The 20,036-nt window shown below is 64.4% G+C and overlaps 2 protein-coding genes across 2 annotated transcripts; both read right to left on the reverse strand.

Annotated features, from left to right (window-relative positions):
* Positions 1-24: 24 nt before the first annotated feature.
* On the reverse strand, positions 25-9,294 carry LSCM1_06953 (uncharacterized protein; the record flags this gene model as incomplete). The annotated part of the gene is made up of 1 exon (XM_067324351.1): positions 25-9,294. One exon carries the CDS (start codon positions 9,292-9,294, stop codon positions 25-27), a length of 9,270 nt encoding a protein of 3,089 aa, XP_067180022.1.
* A 1,105-nt stretch (positions 9,295-10,399) lies between these two features.
* Positions 10,400-14,227, reverse strand: LSCM1_06954 (uncharacterized protein; the record flags this gene model as incomplete). The annotated part of the gene is made up of 1 exon (XM_067324352.1): positions 10,400-14,227. The coding sequence occupies one exon, from the start codon at positions 14,225-14,227 to the stop codon at positions 10,400-10,402; it is 3,828 nt and encodes a 1,275-aa protein (XP_067180023.1).
* Positions 14,228-20,036: the final 5,809 nt, after the last annotated feature.

The following is a 20,036-nucleotide window of genomic DNA, read 5'->3' on the forward strand; positions in this document are numbered from 1 at the left end:
GCGTGGGCGATGACCTGCACCTCCTCATAGCAGTTCTACCAGCTGCGCGCGCACGTCCACCTCTGCTGCGTACACCTCTTGCAAGTCTTTCAGCATTTCGGACCTCGTGCTCGGCGCTGCGACGGGGCCCAAAGGAGCTGGTGGCGCCTCACTTACTGCTGTGCCGGGCGCCGGGACGGCGATGTCGCTGCCAAAAGAGACAGTGCCACGTGACCATCCGTCCTTCACCCCGTCGCTGCCGAGGTCGGGCAGGTGTGCCGACAGTGGTGGAGGCGGTACACAAGTACCCTCGGTGTTAGCTTCATCGTCACTCCACCCCCAACCATCCTCTACTCTTGCGTTCGGTAGCGGCACCACCTCGATCGTATGCGTTGCAGGCAAAGGTAAGGGTTCCACAGAGGTACGACGACCACGCAGTTCGTGAGGCTCATGCGCCGCCGTCACACTTGTCGCGTATGGCGCTGGCGGCGAGGGTGCCTCCTTAGGCCTTGCCGCCGCCGCAGCTGGTGGTGGTGGTGGTGACACTGCTGGCGCTACTTTGCTGACCCCCAACTCGACAGTCTTGTCGTCGTCGCTCCATCCCCAGCCGTCTTCGTTCTCGACGGCAGAGCCCGCGTTATCCACATCTCCTGCACCCCGAGCATCAAGTCCCGAGTCGGCAGCCACAGAGCCAGAGAGCGTCTCCGTCCATACCTGCCTCTCCACGCCTTCAATCGGCCTCAGCGCTGCTGCGGCTCTCAAGGGAAGTCCGTCTGGCGTACACAGAGGGGAGGGAGCACACTGCTGGCGCCTGCTGCCGTTGCCGCTGGTTGCTGATGACGCGCCCGAGACTGTGCGCGCTGCACCTGTGAGTCCTGAGACCATCTCCGTGGCTTCTGCCTCGATCGCCCACAGGATGCTACGCGCCGGGTTCGGTATGACCGGATCCCCAGGCGATGGGGGACGCCCCTGCTGCTGCTGAGGGCGCTGCTTGACTGACTGGAACGGCGGCAGCGGTGGCGGTGATGCTGGAGGTGCAGCGGGAGCAGAGGCGGAGGAGACAGGCTCAACGAGAATGGCAGCGGCGGCGAACCTTTTCTTCTTTCGAGGAAGCCTCGCCGCTGCCATTGACGAGCGGGCGCCATTGACTGCAGGAACGAGATTCGCAGCTGCTTTCGCGCTCTGTGGACACTGACTTGGCGGTGGTGCCGCCGCCACGGGCGTCTCGCCGCCGGCGAAGGCCCCCCGTTGAGGTACGATATGGCGACCAGCTGGAGGCAATACATTATCAGCGCGTCTTCCATCTCCTTCACGTGCCCACTCAGGGGACTTCACCTCAACGAGCTGTGCATCCTCGCCCGAGTCGGAGCTCCAGCCCCAGTCGTCGGATCGTGCCGCACGACACGTCTCCGGCGCGACGGCCGGTGCTCGCGGGGCAGCCTCCTTGGCAGTGAGGACACCAACAGACGAACACTCGACCTCAAAACCTCCCGCTGCGTCTAGCACCGCTGCTTGCCGAGCCATAGTCCTTCCACTAACCCGTGTTGGCGGAGGAGGGGCAACAGTGTCGCGCAGCGCCGTTGGCCACTGAGACAACGCATTGAAGAGACCGCTGGCGCTGCTGATGGCCGACTGCACTGCCCCATGTGCCAGACCGCCGCTCCAACCCGGCAACGCGTGCTCTGAGTGGGTCTCCAGCGAAGCGCTGTGAGGGGGCGCCTGCTGCTGCTGCTGTACCGACGCTGAGACGGTGGTATCACTTGCCCTACGCGGACCAGTGGTATCGCTGCATGAGGAGTGGAGGGTGACCACGGCAGCAGCACCACCGCCAAGCCCTTTGCGACCGCCTCGTCGAATGTGTTTCAGCGCTGCAGCACCGTTGTCGTCACTGGCGACGCGGGCTGCGTCCCCATGTGCGGTTCTTGCGTGCTCTGCTGACGGGGTCACAGTGGGGCGATCCGCGGACGAGCTTGACGGCGGGTTGGCAGGGGAGGACGACGATGCACGAGAAGGGGACAACATGCGGCCACCGTCCCGTCGCGCTTCATTGTTCGTCGACAGCGGCGGTGGATGTGGAAGACGGTCGGTCTCCTCCACCCCCTCTTCTTCACACATGCGCGCCCACGCTGACTCTTCCGCTTTCCAGTACGCCTCTTCCTCCGCCTCTGCGGCACGCTTCGTCAGTTCTAGGTGCGCACGAGCCGCAGCGAGCGCTAGCGCATCTCGCGCGTCGTCCTCGAGCGCCGCGATGCTGGCACGGCCCTCCTCGTACAGCACCCACACGCGCCGCTCCTGCCGCTCCGCATGGCGCAGGAGAGACCAGCCGGCGTAGTTGATGGCCTGCACCCCCATACGAGCGTCACGTTCTTCCTGCAGCAGTCGCCGCGTCGCTAGCCGCTGCCGCTCTCCCCACTCACACCATACGTGGCGCAGCGCCTCACGCGCTTCATCGAGGCGCAGCAGCTGCTCTCGGTAGGCCAAGGTGAAGATAAGGTCGTGCTGCTCGAGTGCGAAGGCCTCCAGCGCCCTTCGACGCTTTTCGGTGCGCAGTGCCACATACAGGCGGAGAAGGTTGCCCTGGAAGACAGCGGAGGCGAAGAACTGCCGGCGCTCGCGCAGGAGCTGCTCGCAACACTGCCGTCGCTTAAAGGCCTCTTCTTTGCACAGCAGCTGTAGCTCATCTGTATCCGCTACCGTCAAGCCTACGGTTCTGCCGTCCTCAGAGACGTTAGCTCGCACTGCCTGCGGCTGGGACTGGAGGGGAGGTGGCGAAGCGACGGCTGGCGAGGACGTCCTCGCATGCTGCTGCGGCTGTTGCTGCTGCTGAGCCGCCCGAGGAGCCACTGTCGCGCCTATAGTGTTGAGGAGGGAGGTGCGTAATGCGCTTCCGGCGTCTAGCCAGTGAGATCCGATCGACGCTGCTGTAGTGATAGCGCTGTGGCTGGTTGTTTTCAAGCCAAGGCTGTTCCGCGGCACCGCAGCGGCTGCCTCTTGTGGCGCTTCGTCCTCGATCTGCTTCGGCAGAGCCATGTGCATCAGCTGCTGATGGCCCGCTGCGACGCACGAGCTTAGACATCCCATCATGGCAGACTCCTTCCCACTCACGCTGCGTGCCGACGCCTTGTCACGCCACTGACGCCATTCGGCATGCACATTCGACGCGCGATAGCTCGTCGTCCGTGCGGCAGCTCTGCCCGGCGGCGCTGCGGCACCCTCACCGCGGGGCGTGGAAAGGTACTCGCGGGCAAAGGTCACGGTGAGGATGTGCTCAAGAACCTTTTTGTCGGCATCGTTCATGCGCTCGTGGAGCGGCACCGCGACGCCGCGGATCCACTGCTGCAGCAGGGGTAAAAGGGACGCATCCGTGCACGTGACCACCGGAGGCGACGATGCTCTGACCTCTGGCATGCACCGCGCCGTTCCGTCTGCCGCCTCCTTCACCTCGTGCGTATCTGCGCTGCTGTGCAGTAGCGCGTGAAGGACGTCCAGAACAAGCAGAAGCACAAGAGGTCGGATGTGTACAAAGGGCATTGCCTGCGCTAACGTGCAGGTGAGCGGCTCGACAGCGTCTGCCAGTGCGTTGATGAAAGCCTTCAGCTGCACCCCAGAGGCGACGAGGAGCCAGCACGGTTCCAGAGAAGAGGGGTGGTTTGCCGCTGCGTCCGCAGTTATGCCTTCAGGGGCTGTTTCGTTGGCGGCCTCCGTGGCGTCCATAGCCGCTGGCTTCTCTACGTACCCGTTCAACTGCAGCTCTGTTAGCATGTAGCAGCGCAGCTCGCGGCGAAGGACTTCACACCCCACGACTAGCCATCCGACGGGCATCGGCGATGCCGCCGCCGACGGCGACTGCGATAACGGGAAGCCCCTGCTGCTCTCTCCCTGGCTCGCACTCGTGCGACTCTTGGCGTGGTGCATGGCGACCGCCGTCGCGGCTACGACGTACACGGCGGCAGGGGGCAGGAAGAAGTTGCGCAGCTCCAGCCCCGACTCGCCGGCGCCGGAGGCGGCCGAAGCGGACGACTGCGTGGACGCCGATCGGCGCCCAGCCGTGACGTCCCCACTGGTGCTGCGTTGTCTCGGGCTCTTTTTCACTCGGCACAGCGCGATGCGCCGCTGCACTGCTGCCAAGTTCGCCGCTGTCGGCTGCAGCGCCATCAGCTGAGCCACGATGCCAAAGCGGGCATCGGTGCCCCGCGTGGAGGAGACGCCTGACGAGGCGGACGGGGGCCATTCGAACAGGGCGACGATGCGCTGCAGCTGCCGACGCACACGCTCACATACTTCGCCGGCGCAGAGACGCTCCGTTGCACGCCTAATATGGGGCCTCTCTTTCCCGTTCAACATTGCGCTGTTCATGTTCCACGTGAGCGGTTCGTTGTACTGCAGGTAGACCAAGGCCGCTTCTGAGCTGCGGCCGCCGCTGCTGTTCTTGAGCTCCTCCTCCACAGCGAGCTGCTCCAGAACCGGCAGGGCGTACAGTAGGCAGGGCCGGAGCAGCGCAAAAGTAACGTCGGCAGCGGTGGCAGTGGTGATGGTGTTCAGCTGCTCGCCTTGCTGCTTCGCGTGCGCCAGGGCCGTGAAGAGATGCTCGTACATGCCAACATCTGTGACCGCGCCTGAATCGCACAGCAGAACACTCGCCCAAATCTGCACCAGCCACGCTGCAATTGTGCCTGTTGCCACGGCACCTTCGCTGCGCATCCTCCTCTTCTTCACGCTTGACTCCGCTGTACTTTGGCGATGCCTCTCGCGGGCCGTTATTCGCCACTGCTGCAGAGCACGTGCAAAGACGGCGTAGGAGTCAATACACCCCTCTGCCGCTACCTTCCTTGCCAGCTGCTGCTGCTGCTGCTGCAAGCCCATCGCTCGCAACACCTGTGCGCGCAGTACACGGCCATTGCCCGCGCTGGCGTACAGGAGGTGCATGACACGCATGACGTCTCCAGCATGCGGCGTGGTGGACGCAGGCGCGTGGAAGCAGCGCTCCTGGTAGGCGCGCAGGGCGCCTGCTGAGCACAGCGGTGGTGCTTCTAGCGAGAGAAGATGATGCCAGGCGGCCACGTACTGGGACACCCACAAACTGCTGGCGGCGGTGGCTGTCGTTGCCGTTGGACCAATTCTGTTCGCCAATCCCGCATGGGCGCCCTGCCGATGCGCGCTCGGGTGACCGACATCGCGGTGCGGAGTGTCGTACACGAGGCGCATGGCGGCGAAGATATCCTCGGCGCAGGCAGCGTCTTCCTGCGTCAGGCACCTCAGAACGCACACGCCGCGGTGAAGCGCGCGCAGCTCATCACCGTCGCGCAGCTTGGCACGCCGCAGCCTTGGAGCTAGCGGCGGCTCCCCACCGGCGGCGTCTGCGTCTGGTGTCGATGGGGGGAGCAGCTGCAGTGCAGTGCATATACGGTGCGTCACGTGGTACCACAGATACACCGTGAGGAGCGGCGGGAGAAGCGTGAACGGAAACGGGGTCGAAGCTCGCCTCGTCGTGGTCGCAGCCGCGGAGCCTTCGGCTTCAGGGGTGTTGAGCAGCGGGTAGACGGGCACCCGCTCCGTCGTATACGTCGACGCTGCCGGTGCATGACTTGCCTCCTCAGCTTGCTGCCCCTCTTCACACCCGCCGCGCTCCCCCCAGGCATCCAGTGCCGTTACGACAAGCTGCTCGTACACCTCCGCAACTGCCACGGTGTCGGTTGAGGCCGGGGTGGCCTCTGATACGAACGCCATGGCAACGTCCACGACGCAACACACGAACGTGAAGCCGCTTGGCGGTGCGGCGTCGTGAGGCCGCCCAGGTGCCCAGCCGGCGCACACGAGTGCGTGCAGGTCCGCCACCGTAAGCACACCACGCACGACGAGCCTACGCCGCCCGCGAAGTTCTCCACCGCAGCTGGCGCCCGCCGAGGTGGAGCTTCTGTGCAGGTACGTAGTCGGAGAGACGCTCGCAAGGTGATGCACCACGCGGTACAGCTCCTCCGGCTTCACCAGGCGTAGCAATGCGTACTCGATCGACTCACGCAGCTCCGCCGTGTCGCGCGCCGGCCACGGGGGCACCCTCGATGCGGCGGTCTCCTGGTCGCTCGCCTCACTCCAACCATCGGTGGCGGTGGCCTGTGCCAGATCTGGTGTTGTCTCGGAGTGTCGCAACAACCCTGAGGCCTCCACGATGTCATCTATCATCAGCTCCAGCGGCAGCTCTGTGTGTCTACAGGCGAAAAGCAGAAGCGCACGACGAAGCCAGTCCAACATGGATAGCGGCGATGGCGCAGACGAGGGTGCCGCCACGCCCAGCTGCAGAAGCACCTGTATCGCTCGGCCCTCCACCCCAGCATCCTGCTCCTGTTCGGCGAAGGTGTCGGCAGTCGTGATGGGTGAAGGGCGTGTAGTGCCTGCGGCACTGGTGGCGGCGCCACTGCCGAGGAACCATCGCACAACCCACTGGCAGCACAACCGCCCCAGCGCGTCTGCGGCGCCCCAGTCCAGCTCCACAAGGGTGCGGAGCATCAGACGGAGAAAGAGCCGCGCCGCTCGACGCATGTGGCGCACCTCTGCCTCTTGCTTTGCTGTGTCGTCACCGAAGCACTTCACGAGCCGCGCCGTCGTGAAAGTCTGCACCGCACGCGCGTAGACATGGAGGCGTGTGCGATGCTCCTCCGCCTCGACGGTGGTGCTGCGCACCACCTCCATGAGCACACGTGGCCACCGCGGTGGATCAGGCCTAGCTTCATGCAGAACAGCATACGCCATCAGCACCCGTACAGCCCGGTAGGTCGCGACGGCGACAGCGGCCTCGCTAGGCGGCGTCGCCGATGAGTCGAGATGTCTACGTAGTTGTTCCGCCGCCACCCACTCCACCACCTGTGCCTCCCACTCCTCTTCGGTGGCCGTTGATGAATGCGACAGCGACAAGGACGGCCGGACAAGCGCGATAGCGAGCTCAGTTGCTGCTTCATCCTCCTCCTCACTGTGCCCCGTGGCGTCGCTGCTGTAGCACCATAGCATTGTGAGCTCGTGAGTGAGCTCGTTGAAGCAGGGAAGGCCGCGGATAGTGGGGCCGGCGGTGGATACCGACGAGGGTACACGCGCAGATGACGCCACCGCGGTCACCGTTGCCATGAAGGAATGTGAGGCGAATGTGGCGGTGCCCTCTGCCTCGGCAGCGCTGTCATCGGCCATGGGGATCGCGTGGTGATTCCTTCCGTAGGCGCCATCTGAACTGCCGCCTGTTGTGCCTGAGAGACTTTCCGCCCAGCGAGCCATGTCAGCAACGTCCCAGGCAAGCGCGTCGCGATGGTCCGCCTGCCTCATGCTCTGCATGGCGCCGTTCTCCTCCCCCGACTCGCCGTCCATGATTGCTGACGCACTCGTAGGTGTCGCCGCTGCTGACAGCACGAGCGGGTCGAGCCCGCGCCAAAGCGTCCTATTGGGCGGTACGCGATGAGCACGCACTGTCCGCTTCCGCTCCTCTAACGCCCCCTCCGGTCCTTGAGGACTCGCCAAGGGCGCCAAAGCGTCCCAGGGCAGCGTATCCGTGAGGTAAAGCCCTCGAGGCAGCGCGGTCATCGCCGCTGGGTCAGATCGTGATGCCTCGGCTTCTTCTGCCGCGCGGCTACAACAGCCGCTGCGAGAGTGTATGCCATCCATTATGAGCATGAGGAGAGCCGTGTGCTCGGGGAGCACCGTCAGCGTTGCTGCTGCCGACGCAGAAGCTGCTCCTCGCGACGCGTCGGTGGCTGGTGGGCCAATGTGCTTGGTTGGCCTACCTATACTGAGTTCGTACACGGCGCGCTCTCGTGACGGCAGCAGTTGCTCGACGATATCCTGCAGCGATGAGGGTGAGGTGCGCTCCCGTTGCTGCTGCGTCGGCGTTGCGTGCGAATCCAGTGCGGCGCTAGACACCCCCAGCGCACCATGAGGTGTGTCCGCCCTGAAGCCCATGCAGAGAATAGCCGGCGGCGACGGCGCAGAGCAGCCGACCCGCAACGAGGCAGCAGCAGTAACAGGGGCAATCAAGGACGGTGCTGTAGAGGCACGAACAGGGGCGCGACAACAGGGCAGCAGCGCCACAAGGCTGCCACACAGCTGGCCGTCATGGATCGGATGCACTCCTTGGGCATTCGTATCCTCCACAAAGGCCCAGAGAAGGTCAGACGGAGCGAGAGGCTGCGTGCGGTTCGCTCCGTCGGTGCTACACCCCACGTATCCCCTGCCTGCGCGGTGAGCACCGGCCACCGTTGCAGCCCTCTGCACGCTCAGCGAAAGCTGTGGGAGTACCACGGCGTGCCGCAGCCGAGCATGCAGTTGCGTTGGGTTGTCTGCGGAGCCGCCGGTGACGCTGAGATCCGCCACACACGCCACCAAGTCCCACGTTCGATGCACCAGAGGAGCACTCCCAGCACTGCCGACGGCGGCGCACACGTAGACCAGACGCATGAGCGGTGCTTCGTCAGCGGCAGCAGAGGTGTGGTGCGGAGGCGGCAGCGGAACGCCGGCTACGAGCAGCAGCGCTGTCGAAGACTGCGATGAGGGGACCGACGTAGCACTGACATGGCCCGGGGCCTGTGGTGCGGCAAATAAGTAGGGCAGCGCTGCCGACGCTGCAACGCGCGTCCATAGGCGCGCAGGAGGCACAGACCTCGCGGAAGCAGTATCACTGCACTTCAGGACGAAGCTGTCCATCAAGCTGTAGTGAGCGGCGCTGTCGAGCCGACGGCTGGGACTTTCACTCCACGTGGCTGACGGTCCGCTGGCTGCGCTGGCGGCTGTCGTGGCCTCCGTGGCGATCAGAACATGCCTGCTGCTCATGAAGAGAACGCCGCCAGTGCCCGCTAACGTCGAAGGGGCGAGTGACGTTGTGCGGGGGAAAAAGAAGCGCGCTCGGGCGGGCGTGTGCGCTTCCAGGCTCGCCGTGACATTGAGGTCATCGCTTGATGAGCCGACTGCTGCCACCGCGCCAGCAGCGTCGGGCAACACAGACGGGCACGGGATCCAAAGGAGCTCCCATGCGAACCCGCAGAGGCCATCATCGCTGCAGGGCACCTCAGCGTGACCGCCCATCTGCTGCGGCGAGGAGGGTGAGGCGGTGCCACCCTCGCCCTTGACGTCCACGTGTAGGGAATAATGTGCCTGCAGGGTGACGATACACGTCTCGCGACGCGATGGATCGACGTAGCTCCAGTGGTGGCACACACGCGTGGTGACGTGCTCCGCTGGTGCTCCAGGCACCATCAGTGGAGAGGCGGAGGAGGCAAGTTCCTCGGCGTCGGTGGCGCTGCCAGCTCCCAGCTTGTACGTGCGCTGAACGAGCAGCGGCATCTCTTCTGAGTCGTCTGGCAGTGTATCGACGGGACTGGGGGGAGGGGGTCGGCAGGGCCGAGGAATACCACGAAACGTCGTATGCGCAGGAAACGATCGCAACAAAGTTCCGCACACACACCACCCCCGCACAGCTCACTCACACGAGGGTGATTATTTGTACCGGCCTCTGCGCCACTCTGAACGCCGTGTGACTGAGTGAGAAGGAATGAGTGGCGACGTTCACGGGAGCGCACTCGGCTATGAGGGAAGCGTAAGTAGGATACACACACACACAAACATGATAAAAAAAGAGGAGAGCCTCGCGCGTATTCACCCCGTCTGCGCGCGTGTCTGCACTCCACGTGTGCACCGGGGATGGGGGTGGCGACACACACACACACGGAGGGTACACCACCGAGGCAAGGAGGAGGGGGAGCGGAGCGAACAGAGAGGGAGGGAGAGGAGAGTAGCGCGAGAGAAAGCGCCAGCGCGCTGCAAACGCCCTTCGGGACTTCCCTGCGAACGGTGTGCACTCTCTCCACTTCGGAGCCTTCCGCTCATGGCCTCACACGCCTCATCTCGATCGGGCACCCGAGGGAGGTGCCGCTGCCGCACTTCCCCTAGAGGAAGGGAGCGAGCGAGGCGGGCGTGTACCGGCTGGGTGGAGAGTGCCGTCACGATAGCCGTCGCTGCGATGTTTGTGACGAGACAGAGCACAGACCAATGTGACCTTCGGCCTGACGATGGCCATTGCTGAAGAATTCAGACGTGCGCGAGTGGGAGAAGGGGAGGGAGGCAGACGTGCGCCGTGCGACCATATGCGAAGGCTATGAAGACACACGCAGAGGCATCGACAGCGTTACTTCAGCAACGGGTGTGGGTTAGTGGGCAGTGCCACGCGCACCTCGTCGGATTCCCCCGCGCGCTAGTAGTGCATTCGGCGAGAGGGCGCACGGGCGGCAGTGCGGAGCGTTACGACATGGTGCCTCGCCAAAGAGCAACAACAACAGCGAAGGCAACTGAACATGAAGCGCACAGAAAGGCGGAGGGACAGGGGCCGGGGGCCGAAGCGAACGACATCCCACAGAAAGGGCCGTGCTGTCTTGCGTGCTGAGCGCTCCCGTCACAGCAAAACTTTTTCTAGTATGCCGCGCGCAATCGCATAGAGCGGCGGCACGCCCTCCTGCGGGCTCATCGGCGCCGACAGCGTTGCTGAGCCAGCCGCTAGCCGGTGCGTCCGCCGCGCCTCCATCGCAGCTTCGTGCTGTGCAAGAGGGAGATCACTCGTGTAGTACGCGAAGCGCGACGTCAGCCTGGGGTGGGCAATGCCCTGTCGGTAGAAGTCTTCGATGACACGCGCGAAGTATGACCCCTCCATTTCTGTCCCGACGCACCGCCACACTTGCTGGTAGTACCGCAAGAGGTGCACGTTCTGCAGCATTGTGCCTGTCACGGTGAGCACCTTGCCATGGTGCACCTTGACGCTCGGGCCGGCCAGCTCCTGCAGCCTCTGCACCGTGAGATCCTGGTTGCGGCAGTTACGCAGCTCATCCTGGTTGTCCTCAAGGATGAGGGAAGACTTGGAGAGGAGCACGTGACTAGCAAGCTGGATGTCGCCGCGCTTGCCTGTGAGGCCGCCGGCCTTGCCCATGACGCTGACGCTGCGGATGCGCTTGCCAAAGGCGCTGAAGATGACGCGGCAGATTCCTTCGGCCTGCGCGCCAAAGGCGAAGTCCATGTTGATGAGAAAGTGCCGCTGCAGCCGGCCACTTCTGACATGGGGGGCCGCCGGGGTCGCTTCGGGGGCGCTGCGGCTGCGATGGGCGTTCGCTGGCTCGTTGGTGCTACCCTTGCTGGTGGCGCTCGGTGTCGATTCGGTGTGGGAGCCGAGCTCGCTGTCCATGTCGTCGCCGCACAGCGGCGAAGACGCGTGAGCTGCAGCGTTGGCTGAGATGTCGCCCACGCCGCTCGTCATGATGCACCCAGGCACGCGGGTCTCCGAGCCGTCAGAGGAGCGCCGCCAGATTGGCTTGCACACCTGCGCCCACGTCGGCACGTGCGAGGGCTCGGCCTCGCTGGCGCCTTTGTTTTTCTCGTTCTTCGTCATCTCTTCGTAATACGCGTGCATCGAGTCTCTTATGGTTGCATCGATCGTGTTGAAGTTGAGCAGATGCACCGGGATGACGTCCACCTGCAGCCCTGTCATGGCCGTGTCCTGCAGCACCGTGATGCCGTTCTCCTCGAGACTGCGGTTGTACTCCTCCTTCAAATCCGGTCGTTCGTTCTGCAAGAAGCCTGTGAGGCCGGCGTAGAGCATGTCATCCACGTTGTGCCACTCCTCGGGCCGTCCGAGACGCTTGCTTTCTGAGCGGCGCACGTAGTGAAGGATTTCTTTGCGGTACTTGCGGTTGAAGCTGCAGAGCAGATTCTTAATGCAGTGCGTGTTGCTGCTGACGACATCGATGTAAAGGTTGTCTGGCAGCGCAGAGAAGCGGTCGAGCCCGAGCTTCTCGAGCACGCAGCTGCGCAGGTTCAGGGCCCACTCGTGGAAGGGGTTTGTTTGGAACCTCATGGACAGGCTCGGGTCAACGCGCACGTTGTACTCCTCGCGGTGCATCATAATCTCATAAATGCGAAGAAGAGTGTTGTGGCCCCAGTTGCGCAGAAGACCGACTTGCTCCTCCTCCGTCAGCGGCATGCGCTGCAGGATGGCCTGCACGCGCTGCATCTCGGCGTCGCGCGTCACACCGCCGGCCGTCAAGTACTTGCTCTCCAGCTCCTCCTGCTCGCGCTGCCGCAGGTACTCGTCGAGTACATCGATAGCCGGTGGGTGCACCATGCCCTGCACGCGACCACGCAGTTTGTTGCTCTCGATGATGTGCACGCACAGCATTGTCAGGAAGTCGAGCAGATCGGTGAAGCCGTCGCGCAGCAGCACGAGCGTCTTCCCCTCCATCCCGAGGTGCCACGTGCAGCGACGGCGCTCCTTCGTCCGAATGTACGTGATGGCTGTCCGCATGCTGCGCGTGCTTGCCAGGCTCTCTGCCGCCTTGCGCGTGTCGGCCGCGCGCGCTTCGACTTTCATGCGGCTGGCGATGAAAGGCGGCAGGGAGTGCACGAGGTCGAAGCAGAAGGTGGAGGTCAGGTTGTCTGGCAGACGGTTGAGCGCGTAGCCCCAGGCGCCAGTGTCGACCTGGTGGCTGAAGAGCTTCGTGTGGATGACGTTGTGAATGCGGGTGTAGCTCTCCACGATCGACCACAGCGGCAGGTACTCGTTTTGGGCACTGGTGGGTGAGAAGACGAAGCGGCAGAACTCGCGGATGGGGCCGAAGACGTCCATCGAGCCGGTGATGCAGACGCCGACGCCCTGGGCGAAGCGGGGATTGTGGGAGAGCACCGGCTGCAGCTCCTCATACGGCAGCAGCGAGATGACCGTCTTGGGCATCGCACTGCCGGCGCGGAAGACGTAGTGCGAGGTGGCATCGAAGACGCAGTTCTCGATCCCAAAGACTTGCCCCGGGCACAGGCTCGCGATGTGGGTGTAGACGACGTCTGAGGACCGCTCGCTGTCGGTGGCGGTGCCCTGCCCATCGTCAAGTTTGAGGCCGTACGAGGAGAGGCTGCCCTGGCGGCCGCTGGGGCGGCTCAGCGAGCGCAGCTTCGTCGAGACGGTTTGGTGCGACGCCACGCGAAACGCCCCCTCCATGGCCTTCCGCTCGTTGTTGAGGGAGTCCACCCGGAAGACGTCCACGTTGCCCCACACCACCACGTGCAGGTGCTGCACCGGCGCACTGCGGTCGAGAATGAGCTCCCCGCGAGTGTATTCGCGGTGGAGGGCGAGCGGGACAAGGCGCTGCAGGTCCTCGGCGTCCAGCAGGGATGTCAGCAGGGCGTGGCGGTAGAGCCATGTGAGTTCCTCGTCGGTCTGCGCCGCGTGCCCCTTCGCGACAATGTACTCCATGACGCGGTTGCTGCGCACCTGTAGCGCTGCATTCGAGCGAAAGAAAGTACTGGGGGAAACGATGGAGTCGCCGTCGTCGCGCCAGTCTACTGCCTTGTGACTGCGCCGTGTCCCTGTCGTCGCCTCGCTCGGCGCGTCGTCGACGTCGCTGTCGTTCACGGTGTCGTCCACGTCCTCCTGATCAATCGTTTCCGCCGCCCGCATGACGGCCCTGACGGCCTGGGCGATGCGGTGGCCCGTGCGCTCATCCTCCGTGCCGCCGGCCGTGGACGGCGTGGTGGCGCTGCCGTGGTGCAGATTGGCGCGCACGTGGCTCACGGCCCGCTGCAGCACTTCCAGCGGGTTCTGCTGAGTGGAGGTACTCTCGCTACGCGGGTCCAGCGAGGCCGTCGTCGACACCGTAAGCGGCGTAGCGGAGCGGCTACTGTCGCCGCCGATCCCTCGCGTGAAAGGCGATGTCATCGCATCTCGCGCCCCAGTGAGTGCCCCTGCCGCCTGTTCGGTGGAGAACAGTGCGGAGCTGCTGCGCACAATGCTGTCCGCGACAGCGTTGGACTGATGCTGGTGCGCGGCAGCGGCGACGATAGCCGCACTGCCGCCGGTGAGAGAGGCCGCCATCAGTGGAGCTGGGAAGCGGCCCGACGACAGGAGGCTGCTGTGCGAGTGCGAGAAGGGCTGCGGCGGCACCGCGCCAGTGGTGCTGTGGCCATCTTGGCTCGAGCTCGCCCCGGCTGCGCGCGCTACCGGGATACCGCTGTCCGGTGGTAGGGCCGCGGCCGCTTCCAGAAATGGAACCGTCAGCGTTGGCGTCCCTGAGGCGTTCGTTTGCTTCATTGGCTCTGCGCCGGCGCTCTTCGTCCCGCAGCCTGCGGGAGTGGCGGCGGTGGCGGTCTCGTCTGCCGTGCAGTGCGGGGCGCTGCTGTAGGAGACGTGGCAGGAGATGTTCGTGTGGCTGCCGTTTTCGCTGCTTCCTTTGTTGTGGGCGGACATGGACGCAGCCGCCTAGATAAATCGAGGGCTCTCGCCGTTTAGCGTCGGCTGGCTGGAGGGGGAGACAGGCGGGGTGGTGGTGGTGGTGGTGCGTGTGAGAGCGAGACTGCAACGGTGCTAATGAGAGAGAAAGCCCTATCGAAGACGGCGAAGAAAACGGAGAGGGGGCCGCGCCCTCTTTGGCACCTTGAACGACGGAAGGACGGCGCTAGCGACGACGGGAGGGATCGGATGCGAAAGAGGATGGGTAGCCAAGATGCCGACCTCGGAGAGGAGGACGCTATGCGACACGATGTCACTGCCCCACCCCCACAAACGAAAAAAAAAAACGGTGCTCTCGGGCGTGCAGTGAGCCTGAGAGAGAGAAAAAAAGCTCTTTCCTCTGTACCACGCCAGTCAGACGCCCGAATCTCGCGACCGACAGAGACACCACGAGAGCAGCTCAGCTCCACCAACGAAGACGGGGAGAGGAGACGAGGCTGACAGGCAAATCCCAAAGCGAACTCGCATGCGCACACTTCAAGAGAGCTGAACGCAGAGGGGAGGCGTCAAGTGCTGCACCGACTTTTTGTTTGCCGGCACTCTTTGTGCTTATGTGTGTGTGAGGATGAGAGACAGCGATGGCGATGTCTGGCCACGCCATTCACAGCATAAAAGACAAGCAGACGTCGTCCCTTGGGGGCAGCGAGTGTGTCCACGCGTTCACTTATATGCTGCTCGTGACAGTAACCACGGCAGCCTCCCGAGAGGGGGGCGGAAGGGGAGGCGGCAGAGGTGGAGAGGGTGAGACGCTTCGTAAAGAACTGAACAACAATAAAAAAAACGTAGCTTCGAAGACAGCCCCAGAGAGAGGACAGAAGGCGATCCGAAACGATGGCGCTGCCCAGACGGGGTGAGAAGTGCGGGGTGGGTGGGTGGGAAGACCTTCGCGGGCGGAGCGTGCACAGCGTGAGGGAGGCACTTGTGGAGAATGCGAGGAGAGGGGAGGACCAGGCGGAGGTGACGAAGAGGAGTCTGGAAGTTGCCGCTTATCCGAAAAGCGCGCATGCAGCGCAGCAGGGCGCGCGCGTCTGTGGGAGTCCGCAGGGGAGCGGCGCGCGCGTCTGTGTGTGTGTGTGTGAGGGGACGCCCGCAGTGCCGCTTTTGCGCGCAATCTGCGCGCGATGGGCGCACCGCCTCCATCGCGCGCTTCCGTTTGTTTGTTCGGGAGACATTTGGGTTGCCGCGGAGGAGAGCCGCAAATATGAGCTAGCACACGTCGGGGGCGAAAAAAGGGGGAGTGGAGCTCACCGATTCACTCTCCGAGCGGAGGGTGACGGGTGGGGGGAGGCGTAGTCGGACACGCCACAACAGAGCAGCGATGAGGTGAGAAACGGACGCCACGCCAAAACGAGACGCAGAAGAGAGAGAAAAAAAAAGAAGACGGCGACAAAGACACGCGCACGTGTGGCTGCTTAAGAGGTCTGCGCAACGTCCGCTGTCGCTGGCGCCATCGATGACGAGGATGACGCCATGGGCAGTGAAACCTGCGACACCTCGTTTAATAGCAGATTCACCTGCCGCAGCATCTTGCGCAGCAGCACCTCTACATTCATGTCCGTGCCGCCGCTACTGGTGCTGTGCAGAGGCACGGTGGGTGGGCATGGCGTGACGTGCAACACCACAGTGTCGGGAGACACCGGGTCTCTCTTCGCTCCTGGGTCCTCTTCCCTTGCGCAAAGAGGATTGCTGCGCTGCGTCGACAGCGGGTCGGCTTTCACCTGCTTTGACGGTGGAGGTGTCGCGGAAGCCGAGCGGGCTGAGAGTGGCCGTGGCAGCCCAGCAAGGGAGCTTGCTTCTTCCATGCCGCTGCGGTGCAGGGGTCCCACCGTCGCAGCTGCGGCCACCTCCGACGCGCTGCTGGTGGACGCATGCAGTAGCAAGGTAGAGTTGATAGAGCCTTGAGGGGTCGTCGTGTGCGTCGCGTTCTGCGGCAGCGTGGCTAGGAAGGCCGCGTTAGGGGAGGAAAGCGGCAACTGTTCCAAACTTTCCTGCAGGGCCGGAATTGAATCGCTCTCGACTCGACGCTGGTGCTGCAGCTGCGACACCACATCTTGCAGCGACTGATCAATGCGCTGGAGGTACGTAAAGATCCTCGACTCGGCCTCGGTCGTGGGGCTGTTGAATAGCAGCGCATCCCCTGCATCGACGCTGCGACCGCCTTCGCCGCCGAAGACTCCGCCGTCCCGAGGGCAGGCGAGCTTCCTCTCTGCGACGTGCTCGTCAGCGGCGGGGAGGGTCTCGGCCGTGAGGTACGGGTCGCTTTGTATGGACGAGTAATGTGAGAGGCCCGAATGCATCGAGGCGAAAGCGGCACTGGCCAGGCCCTCGTCGTCGTCGCCCTCGCGGCTCGCGGCGGCGGGCGGCAGACGCCGCCGCGGACCATCTTCGTGGTGGTCGTCGCCCTCCATGAGGTATGCGTCGTCCTCGTTGCTCAGCGGTGCGGAGAGGCCGATGTTGCTCACGCTGCGACTTCCCGGGCCGCTGCGACCGCCTCCTGCCCCCTGGCGCCGCCGCCGCTGCTGCCATGCGGCTCGCGCATGGCTCGTCGAGAAGGTGGAGAAGGGCGGCGGCGGCGGCGCTACCACGGCCACCTTGGAGTAGTGTTGCTGAAGCAACATGTTGCTCGCGCCACCCGCCATGCCGCCCACGATGCTGCCCTCCGCGGAGGCCACGCTTGACAAGGTGGTGAGGCTGGCCTGAGTGAGCGAGACAGGGCCGCCAACACTGGATCCGATCATCCGTGTGCCGCCGCTGCTCGGTGGGAAGGGCGTCATCGGCGTCGCATGCGATCCGCCGAAGGAGGGCGTCGACGAGTGATCCTCCACGACGAAGAAGGACTGATTTGTTATGGGTGGCCGCACGCGACGTTGCCGGTGCGGTGACGCGGCTACCCCGACCAGCGGTACACTGTCGCCGCGCGGCGTGATGCTGGCGGCGCCGTCGTCTGAGAAGAGGGAGGCGGAGCCTGGTTGGCTTGACATGAGGCAAGCAGAGCGGGAAGCAGCAGCGGTTACCACCACGATGGAGGGCGGCCTCGGCGGTGGTGTGCTCAGCCGCGGCAGCGCGACCCCGCCGCGCTGCGCCTCGCTGCTGCCGCCTTCGGCCGGTACTGGTTCGCCCTGTCCGCGCGAATCCAGCGGATTTCGGATGGAGGGGCTGCGGCTTACTGCGGAGCCCCGCTGCCGCGGTGGCGCCTCCGCCACGTCGCCGCGGTCCTCGCTCTGCCCTGACACAGCGAGCGGGCTGGCCATCCTGATCGCGCCATCTGCGTGACCTTCACCTTCCTTGTTGTTGCTCAGCGTCAAGTGACTTCGCGCACTCTCTGGCCCCTCCGCAGGCTGAAGCGCTCTCGAGGGCGTCTGGGACGTGCTGCCGGCACTGCTGGCCCTTTCAACGCTCTCTGCGTGGTTCGCGTGCGAGTTGGCGGCGAGGTTGTGGAGGAAATCGTTTGCCGCGCTGTTGAGCACCGCATTCATGCTGGCGCCCATGAAGCTGACGTTCTTGTTGAGGCTGTAGTTGACGAAAGGGAAGTTGCCGAACGGCTGGGCGAAGGTCCCGCTGACGAGGCCGGTGACACTATTAGGAGTCAGCACGCTATCGTGCGCATTACCGAGGGCGGGCGACGGCGCATGCAAGGCCGCCACCGCTGCGGCGCCCCGCGCACCACCCCCAGCGGAGGCGCCCTCTCCGTGCCGCTCGCTCCTGCTGTCCAGCGGCGCCGCCATACTTGCCATGCTCGGCAGCCGGTCAAACGGTACGATATTGCCAGCCTCGTCCAGCGTCACGTTTCGGCGCCGGCCAGGGAAGCTGGGGACGTGGCCAGCAGCTTCGCTACCTCTCGGCCGCGGTCCCTTGCTGGCTGCTGTGACCGCATCCGTCTGGTGCACCGCTTTGCCCCGGTGCACCAGCGCCTCGCTGCTGTTGCTGCGGCTGTCCGACGACGTTGCAAAGAAGGCTTCCTCAGCACTATTCGTGGTGGTGATGCTGTCGCGCCCTCGTGACTGACGTGGTGACTCCCGCACCGGTGACGCATGCGGGTGCGACCGCGTCTTGGAGCGCTTCTTGGGGGTCGGGGACAGGTAATACGTGTCTTCTGTCTGCGGGTTGCGCGCGTCCGGCTCGGCTGCATCGTTTTCGCCAGCGCCGCCTGTGACGGGGTCGCGGTGCCGCGGGGGGGTGAGCTGCTCGCCTCCCTCCCCATCCGCGACCGCCGATTTCCTCGCCTTTTCGCTCGACACCGCAGATGACGACGAGGCGGACGACGAGGAGAAGTCCCACCTGCGCAGGTAGCGAGTGAAGGTCGATGCCGCTTGATTCAGGCTGCCATCTGCGGCGATGACGGCGTTAGCCGATGGCGCTCCGGCAACCCTCACGTCGTCGAGGCTTTTGGAGGTATCGCGCACCCCCCGCGCCACCGTGTCGCTGCGTCGCGGGACGCCCGTGCCGGATTCGTCGTCGTCGCCTTCTGCTACGACTGCCGCTGCCGCTGCCGCCGTTGCACCCCGGCGCCGCCTTTCGCCAACGGCTCCTTCCATATCTGCGGCGGGCGCGGAATCCCAAAAGGGAGTCGACGTATGCTCGCTTGCGTTGCCGCTGCTGGCAGTCCCAGTGGAGCTGAAGAAGCCTGAGGTGCGACGGTTCGCCTTGAGGCGGGAGCGCCGCTTCTCGAGCCCGTACGCCTCTTCGGGCTCCTGGAAGGCCACAAACTTGTTTAGCACGTGTAGTAGCTGCGCTCGCTTCAGCGCCTTCACGGCGGAGTTGCGGTCACTGTTCGTCGATTCGCTAAAGAGGCTCATCTGCAGCAGGTCCTGCGCGGTGGCGCGCTGGCTCGGGTCGGGGTTCAAGCAAGCCGAGACGAACTCGATGACGGAGGGGTGGCACTTGAAGAGCGGCGACAGGTCGGGGACGTCCGTCAGCGACGTGATGAAGTGTGTCAAGCCGGCGGGCCCCTTAATCGTCTTGATGTGCGCAAACGGTGGCTTCGTTGTCGCCATCTCCATCGCGACGCAGCCCAGTGACCATATGTCGGAGGGAAAGCTGTAGCCGATTCGGTTGCCGTCCTCATCCTCCTCCCCCGCCGACATGCACTCGGGTGACATGTACAGCGGGCTCCCCTGCATCACGTAGAGAAGCTCCCCTTCCTGAACCGTCCGCGCCGTGCCGAAGTCGCCGATCTTGCCTTTTCCGTCGTTGCTCAGCAGCACGTTCGCTGTCTTGATGTCGCCGTGGACGTAATGCTGCGAGTGGATGTAGGCGAGCCCCTCCACCACATCCCGCAGTAGCGCCCGCAGCTCATCGTACTCGAGCTTGCCCTTCCTCTTGAGCAGCGACTGCAGTGTGCCACCGCCGGCGAACTCCATGAACACCCGAATCACCTGCTGCTCCTTACTCTCCTCGCAGTAGAAGTAATGAATGATATTCGGGTGCTGCAGATTGCACATGGTGCTGATCTCCTGCACGAACTGCTCAATCTTGGCGTCGTTGTTGCCCAGCCGCATCTCTTTCACGGCCATCTTGCCGCCTGTCAGCACGTCGTACGCCTCGTACACCTCACCAGATGATCCCTTCCCGAGGAGTGCGCCATGGCGCCAGGCACCGCGGCTGTTGCGCGCCAGCGTTTCACGTGTCTGTTCAATCCGCATCCGCTCCAGCTTCATGGCAGCTGCCTTCTCCTCTGCACGCCGGATCGCCCTCTTGGCCTGGACAGGGGTGCACGGCTTCTTGAGCGTGATGAAGCCAGCATCCACATACGTGTCGCAGCTGACGA

Source organism: Leishmania martiniquensis, chromosome 15, assembly GCF_017916325.1.
Source record: "Leishmania martiniquensis isolate LSCM1 chromosome 15, whole genome shotgun sequence".
Taxonomy (NCBI): Eukaryota; Euglenozoa; class Kinetoplastea; order Trypanosomatida; family Trypanosomatidae; genus Leishmania; species Leishmania martiniquensis.